This window comes from Suncus etruscus, chromosome 10 (genome assembly GCF_024139225.1).
Source record: "Suncus etruscus isolate mSunEtr1 chromosome 10, mSunEtr1.pri.cur, whole genome shotgun sequence".
Lineage (NCBI taxonomy): Eukaryota > Metazoa > Chordata > Mammalia > Eulipotyphla > Soricidae > Suncus > Suncus etruscus.
Genome location: NC_064857.1, coordinates 89,180,538 through 89,187,998, shown reverse-complemented (window position 1 = coordinate 89,187,998; position 7,461 = coordinate 89,180,538). Strand labels below are relative to the sequence as shown.

The following is a 7,461-nucleotide window of genomic DNA, read 5'->3' as shown; positions in this document are numbered from 1 at the left end:
TCCTTGCCTTGCATGTGGCCAAGCTGGTTCCATCCAAGGCATCCCATATGGTTCCCTGAGTCCACCAGGAGTGAATTTCTGACTGGACAGTTAGGAGTAACCCATGAGCTCTACTGAGTTTGTCCCAAAAAACAAAATCAAAAAAAGGTAAAGTGGGGAACCTAAGTCATTATCTCCCTAAACAAGGGTATAAATGGAGACAGTATACATGCAGAATTGATTCTCTAAAGCAATCTGAGGAATTCCAGGAGTTGACACAGTCTTCTCTTCTCACAAGAGAATCATAACATCTCTTAAGTGAGGGATTAAATGCTGAAGCTCAAGTTATGTCATAGCAAGCTATATCCTCATTCTTGATTAATAATCTCAAAGTGACAAGTGTGACTCAGGGACAACTCTGAAAACCCCAAGGACCCAAAACAGATACCTTCACAATACTAACCAAACAGAAAGAGACCTTATATGGCTATGACAGAGAAGGAAACAGGTTTTCTATTTCTCATTCCCAAAATTAAATAGAATTTTAATAACTGTGAGCTTGAGCCTTAATGGGAAGTTGGCGCAGAAGATAGGTTTGGGCTAATCAGAGGCAGGATCTAAATTCTCCCAGGATTTCGATACCATCCAATGAATCTTAGTGACAAAGATGCCCACAGAGCAGACCATGATCATGAAGTGGAATGGTGAGTATTGGGACCATGGTTCTTCTCCACCTACACTGTATGTCACAGGAGTTGAAGAGGAGGGAATCTTCAACCAGTGTTGAGAAGTTCCCTGCTTCTACATTTGGTTTCATCCTACATGAGGTATTTTTGTTGTTGTTGTTGTTGTTTTTAATACAGAATGCTTCACGAATTTGTGTGTCATTCTTGTGCAGGGGCCATGCTAATCTTCTCTGTATCGTTCGTTCCAATTTTAGAACATGTGCTGCTGAAGCGAGCACCCTACATGAGGTTTTGGATTTATTACCTATCAAAAATATCATAAAACTATCAAATATATATATAGGAAAATCATTCTCATTCATCAAACCAAGGAGTAGCTCTTAGATCCAGAAACCCTATGCTCTAAAACTAAAACCACTGACATCCCTTTGCTTTGAACCGTGAGCTGCAGATTTTCATGAAATCAACTTCTCAGTCAATCAAGTCTTTATCAAAAAACTATCTTCATAACTCAGGGTGGAACCAGGAATCCAAAAGGCAGATTTCTTTCCTTATTTAACTTAGCCACTCCAGGAAGAAAACTCTCGCAGCACCAAACTGTTATACTTGCTGAACTTTGGTCAGCATGAACAGTTCATTTTAAGTTTCTCCAAAATCATTCCCACTGTGTATTTTAAGGTATGGTCAGTCACTCTTTGCAAGGATTTCTGTTTATTAATGAATTAATTTAATTAGCCTTACTACTTACTACTCAGAATAAATTTCTATGGCAAAGCCCAGCTATTCAGTTGCCAAGGTGCTGAGAGGGTGAGGATGAGGACAAAGCCCAATCACTTCAGGGATTCTGGTCACTGGGGTCACATTTGAGCATCACTTTTACCCCTAACCCCTTTCTAGATGTTTCAAAAGCCTCCAGAGCTTTTTCCAGAGGAAACCTATGTGTGACTAAGGGCTTTACATTCACAGACTTGGATGCAAGCATCGAAATCGCTGTCGGCCACCTATAAAAGATCACAAGCATTACATTAAAAAGGAGGAAAAAATGACATGTCCTTAAAAACTAGCAAGGCCAAGATGAGCTTGGCCATTTTTATTTAAATAACTGAGGCTCTTCAAGGTCAATTCAATACTCCAACAGCAATAGAAGTGATGTTATGACTTAGAATTTGGAAGGACAGTGCATATCCCTAAATTCCATTCCAAACCCGCAATGTCTGCCATCAAGCTGAGAATTCCTTTGGCCTGAAGGCAGAGGACATTTGAAGGCTTCTCCAGAAAGTGCAATCTCAGGGAAGTAGCCCCAAATTACCTAATCACATCCATTATCAGTTTTTGGAACTATTTGCTGGACTGGGAACCATCTACTAAAATACTGGACGGGGGAATTATCTTTGCTGAAGGAATGGTAAGAGGTCCTTAAGGTGAGATTAAGGGACACCCCTGGGAAAGGTTATTCCAGATGGGGCTCCTTAGCAGGGAAAGTGTAGAGCCATAGAGCAGGGAATGAGATGCACTAAGACACTCTCACTTCTTAAGGAATTGACTTGAATTCTTGCCACTGTCATTTCTCTCCGTATTCCCTTTAAATGTGGGAAAATAAGGATCTGGTCCCTTAAGAAAGAGAACAGAAACCCAACTACAAACATGCTTGTAATCATGGTGCTTAAATAAAAATTTATATAAAAAATTAAATAATGGGGCCGGGCGGTGGCGCTAAAGGTAAGGTGCCTGCCTTGCCTGCACTAGCCTTGGACGGACCGTGGTTCGATCCCCCGGTGTCCCATATGGTCCCCCAAGCCAGGAGCAACTTCTGAGCACATAGCCAGGAGTAACCCCTGAGCGTTACTGGGTGCGGCCCCAAAAAAAAACCAAAAAAAAAAAAAAATTAAATAAGGTGCCAGAGAGATAGCATGGAGGTAGGGCATTTTCCTTGCATGCAGAAGGACAGTGGTTTGAATCCCAGCATCCCATATGGTTTCCCAAGCCTGCCAGGAGCAATTTCTCAGCGTAGAGCCAGGAGTAATCCCTGAGCGCTGCCAGGTGTAACCCAACAAAATAAAATAAAATTAAATTAGATTAAAATAAAAAAAAAAAGAAAAGAAAGAGAACAGAACAGGATGAAAGTGGCAGATGCCCTAGAAGAAAGTATGCTTCAGGGCCAGAGAGAGTAGAGTGTGTAGAAGCTTGCCTGGCATATGGTCTGCCCTGTTTTGAACCCTGGCACTCCATACAGTTCCCTAAGCCATAACAGGAGTGATTCCTGAGCACAGAGCCAGGAATAAGTCCTGAACACAGTCAAGTATGGTACAAAAATAAATTTAAAAAAGATAAAAAAAAGGGGGGGGTCAGAGAGATAGCACAATGGCATTTGCCTTGTAAGCAGCCAACCAGGGTGTGGCAAGAAGGAAGGAAGGAAGGAAGGAAGGAAGGAAGGAAGGAAGGAAGGAAGGAAGGAAGGAAGGAAGGAAGGAAGGAAGGAAGGAAGGAAGGAAGGAAGGAAGGAAGGAAGAAAGGAAGGAAAGGAGGGAGGGAGGAAGGGAGGAAGGAAGGAAGGTAGGAAGGGAGGGAGGGAGGGAGGAAGAAAGGAAGGGAGGGAGGGAGGAAGGGAGGGAGGAAGGAAGGGAGGAAGGGAGGGAGGGAGGGAGGGAGGGAGGAAGGAGGAAGAAAGGAAGGGAGGGAGGGAGGAAGGGAGGGAGGGAGGAAGGGAGGGAGGGAGGGAGGAAGGAAGGGAGGGAGGGAGGAAGAAAGGGAGGGACAGAGGGAGGGAGGAAGGGAGGGAGGGAGGGAGGGAGGAAGGAAGGGAGGGAGAGAGGAAGGGAGGGAGGGAGGAAGGAAGGGAGGGAGGGAGGAAGGGAGGGAGGGAGGGAGGGAGGAAGGGAGGGAGGGAGGGAGAGAGAGGGAGAGAGAGAGGAAGGAAGGAAGGAAGGGAGGAAGGAAGGAAGGAAGGAAGGAAGGAAGGAAGGAAGGAAGGAAGGAAGGAAGGAAGGAAGGAAGGAAGGAAGGAAAGAAAGAAAGAAAGAAAGAAAGAAAGAAAGAAAGAAAGAAAGAAAGAAAGAAAGAAAGAAAGAAAGAAAGAAAGAAAGAAAGAAAGAAAGAAAGAAAGAAAGAAAGAAAGAAAGAAAGAAAGAAAGAAAGAAAGAAAACAAGCAAGCAAGTTTCAAATATCTGCCTCCCTTCTGTCCCACCGGTTTTCTGGTTCCTTAAGAGTGAACGCTCTCTCTAGATTCCTACTCTATTGTATGGCCATCAGTGTGGTTCTCATATCAACAATCAGGGATCCTTGGCCCAAGAGGCCATGTGTGTGAGGGTGTGTCCTGATCCTGTTCATCTCTTGCCACCTAACTTACTAATAGCATACTCACGTGTTACAATATCGAAATACACCTTTGATGTCCACCTCCCGGATGGCTGCATACACCAGGGGCACCTGGATCATCTCAGCACCCAGCCCCACAAGCACCAGTGTCCCACCAGAACGAGTGGCCTAAAAAGAAGGTAAGGATAAGAAATCCTCTAAGAGGGGGCCGGAGAGATAGCATGGAGGTAAGGTGTTTGCCTTTCTTTTTTTTTTTTTTTTTTGGTTTTTGGGCCACACCCAGCGTTGCTCAGGGGTTACTCCTGGCTGTCTGCTCAGAAATAGCTCCTGGCAGGCACAGGGGACACCGGGATTCGAACCAACCACCTTTGGTCCTGGATTGGCTGCTTGCAAGGCAAACGCTGCTGTGCTATCTCTCCGGGCATTTGCCTTTCATGCAGAAGGTCATCGGTTCAAATCCCGGCACCCATATGGTCCCCCCAAGCCTGCCAGGAGTGATTTCTGAGCATAGAGCCAGGAGTAACCCCTGAGTGCTGCCGGGTGTGACCCAAAAACCAAAAAAAAAAAAAAAAAAATCCTATAAAAGGGCTGGAGTGATAATACATTGGCTAAAATGTGTACTGTGCAAGTGGCAGGCCCCAAGTTCAATTCTTGGAACCACATATAGTCCCACCTTCCCCGTACACACACACCAGCAGTCCCTGAGTGCAGAGCCTGGAATAATCTCTGAGTATAGCCAGTGTGACTCAAACCTCCCCATCCCCACCATAAAAAAAGAAAAAAAAAGGGGGCTGGAGCAATAGCACAGAGGTAGGGTGTTTGCCTTGCACACAGCTGACCCAGGATGGACTGGGTTCGATCCCCAGCATCCCATATGGTCCCCCAAGCCAGGAGAGATTTCTGAGTGCATAGCCAGGAGAAACCCCTGAACATCACTGGGTGTGCCCCCCCTCAAAAAAAAAAAAGAAAAAAAGAAAGAAAAAGAAAAGGAAAGAAAAAATAAATCCTAGAAGATAACACATCTCACTCTGCAAAAACATGGTCTTCTCTTGGGATTATGTCAATTCCAGAGAAAGTGATTCTTCCTTTTTTTTTTTTTTTTTTTTTGGTTTTTGGGCCACACCTGGCGGTGCTCAGGGGTTACTCCTGGCTGTCTGCTCAGAAATAGCTCCTGGCAGGCACGGGGGACCATATGGGACACCGGGATTCGAACCAACCACCTTTGGTCCTGGATCGGCTGCTTTCAAGGCAAATGCCGTTGTGCTATCTCTCCGGGCCCGTGATTCTTTCTTGTACAGCTTTACTTTCAATTTTTCAGCCAAACTCAACAGATCAGAAAACCTGAGGGGGCTGAGCTTTTCATAGTGGTGCTTAGGGTTCACTCCTGAAGGTACCAGAAATTCAACTGGTGTCAACTGCATGCAGGCAAGTGCCTTACTTACTCTATGTATTATCTCTCTCGCATCCAGAAAACATTTTTTGGGCTGGAACAATAGTTATAGCAGGTAGGGCATTTGCCTTGCATGTGGCCAAATTGGGACCAATCTAGGTTTGATCCCTGGCATCCCATGTGGTCCCCTGAGCCTGCCAGGAGTGATTTAAAGAACACAGAGTCAGGAGTAACTCCTGAGCGCCACTGGGTGTGGCCCCCAAAAACAAGCAAAAAGAAAACATCTTTTGTTGTGTTTATATTGGTTTTTTTGGGGGGTGGGGCCACACTCAGTGGGCTCAGGGATTATTCCTGGTTCTGCATTCAGAAATTACTCCTGGCAGGTTCACAAGACCATTTGGGATGCCAGGAATTGAACCTGGATTAGCCATGTGGAAGGCAAATGCCCTACCCCATGATGCTATGGTCTAGCTCTGCCAGAAAACTTCTTTAAAAATTCTGAAATAATACATTTTTCCAAGGGAAGACCAAATCTAGTGGAGCCTCTTCCATGTCCTCATGTCTCCAACATCCTGGGAAATAGCCTCAGTTCTCCAGAACCCCGATAAACCTTCCACAAACAAGACTGCACCTCAACAGCTCCCAGAACCTGTCCAAGATCTACTAATCTGTTCCAGATGTGGGTGTCAGCCTCTTCCACATCCCACCACTTCTTTCTCCACTCTGCTCACCCACAACAAAGAATTTACAGCATAGCACCTCTGAGAGACAACAGTCGAGAAAAAACTCCCACCATCACCCCTGTACCACATAACTGGGGAATGAAAGGAAGGTAACAGAATTCCATAGTTTAAAATTTGCCTTCTGGGGCTGGAGGGATAGCATAGCAGTAGGGCATTTGTCTTGCAAGCTGCCAACCCAGGACAGACGCAGGTTCGATCCCTGGCATCCCATATGGTCCCCCAATCCTGCCAGGAGTGATTTCTGAGTGCAGAACCTGAATGGTGCCAGGTGTAGTCCCAAAACAACAACAAATAAAAGTTGCCTTCTACACACAGGCTGATTTTTCTAAAATAAATTTTAGCGGGGTGGGTGGAGAATGGGAATTAAGTCATACCTGTAGTGTTTGGGCAGCACTTCTGGAAGGTACTTGGGTGTTGGGGATCAAACTGAGCTCCGTTTCAAGCAAGCATTTAACCCCTGTACTAACTCCTGCCCCTAGGCATATTTCTTTTCCAATAATATCTGTTACAGTGAGTCATCTTCTGAACATCTATGTAATCAGTTCTTCCTAAAACTAGATCTCAAGGGAACTCTTCTGACAATCTCCACCATCATTCCACATGACTGCACTGGCTGCTCTGGAAGTTTGGAACATTACCATGTTCTGTCAAGTGAGACCCCTTCAAAATGGACAGCTCATTCGTGCTATGCTTCCATTCTCATCTACAAACACTGACTGGACCTTTTTTAAGTGGCACACAATGCAGCCTCACATCAAGAGAGATGGGATTGGGGGATAGGGCGTGGAGAGGGTGGGGAGGAAAGGAGGTTGTGTTCTGGCTTATGCACTTTTGACCTGTGTTGCCAGCTGTGTGTTGGCCAGTTTCCTGATATGGAAAACTGAACTGATTTCCCAGCAAAGCTGTAGCAATCAGTGATTGGCACTAGGATGGATTCAGAGTTAATAGTTATCAGTATTCTGCCTGTTTTTATTTTGGTATTACATTCAGCGGTGCTAAGAGATCACTCCTGGCAGGGCTCAGAGCCCATATGGGGTGCTGGGAACTAAACTCGGGTCAGCCACATGCAAGACAAATGCTCTGCCTGCGGCACTCTGGTCCCCCAACCAGATTTTACTGAGGCTGAGAGTATTTCACAAACTGTCTATGACATACGAAACTGTCTATGTCATATAACATATGACACTGTTGCTAAGGGGGAGGCTTCACCACTAGCAAAGTCTGTTTTCCCCTGGGGAAAATGGGAGAGAGGGCCCAAAGCTATGAATGGCCAGAGTGCTTGAAAGAGGGATGAACAGGACCAGGTCAGAAATGGAGCAGGTGATGAAAAATTTCATGCTGGTCAGA

At 45.4% G+C, this 7,461-nt stretch overlaps 1 protein-coding gene and 1 non-coding gene across 2 annotated transcripts in view; both read right to left on the bottom strand.

The window, feature by feature from the left end:
- Positions 1–832: 832 nt before the first annotated feature.
- Positions 833–943, bottom strand: LOC126021672 (U6 spliceosomal RNA). The gene has a single exon (XR_007500166.1). It is a non-coding gene; the product is annotated as a U6 spliceosomal RNA (small nuclear RNA).
- A 322-nt stretch (positions 944–1,265) lies between these two features.
- The window catches only part of SORD (sorbitol dehydrogenase), a 47,010-nt gene continuing 40,814 nt past the window's right edge, over positions 1,266–7,461 (bottom strand). Inside the window, exons 8-9 of the mRNA XM_049782506.1 lie at positions 4,028–4,149; positions 1,266–1,666 (exon numbers count right to left, since the gene is read on the bottom strand). Of these exons, the coding sequence (XP_049638463.1) occupies positions 1,501–1,666; positions 4,028–4,149 (288 nt within the window). The 3' untranslated portion in view covers positions 1,266–1,500. The remainder of the gene's footprint in view (positions 1,667–4,027; positions 4,150–7,461) is intronic.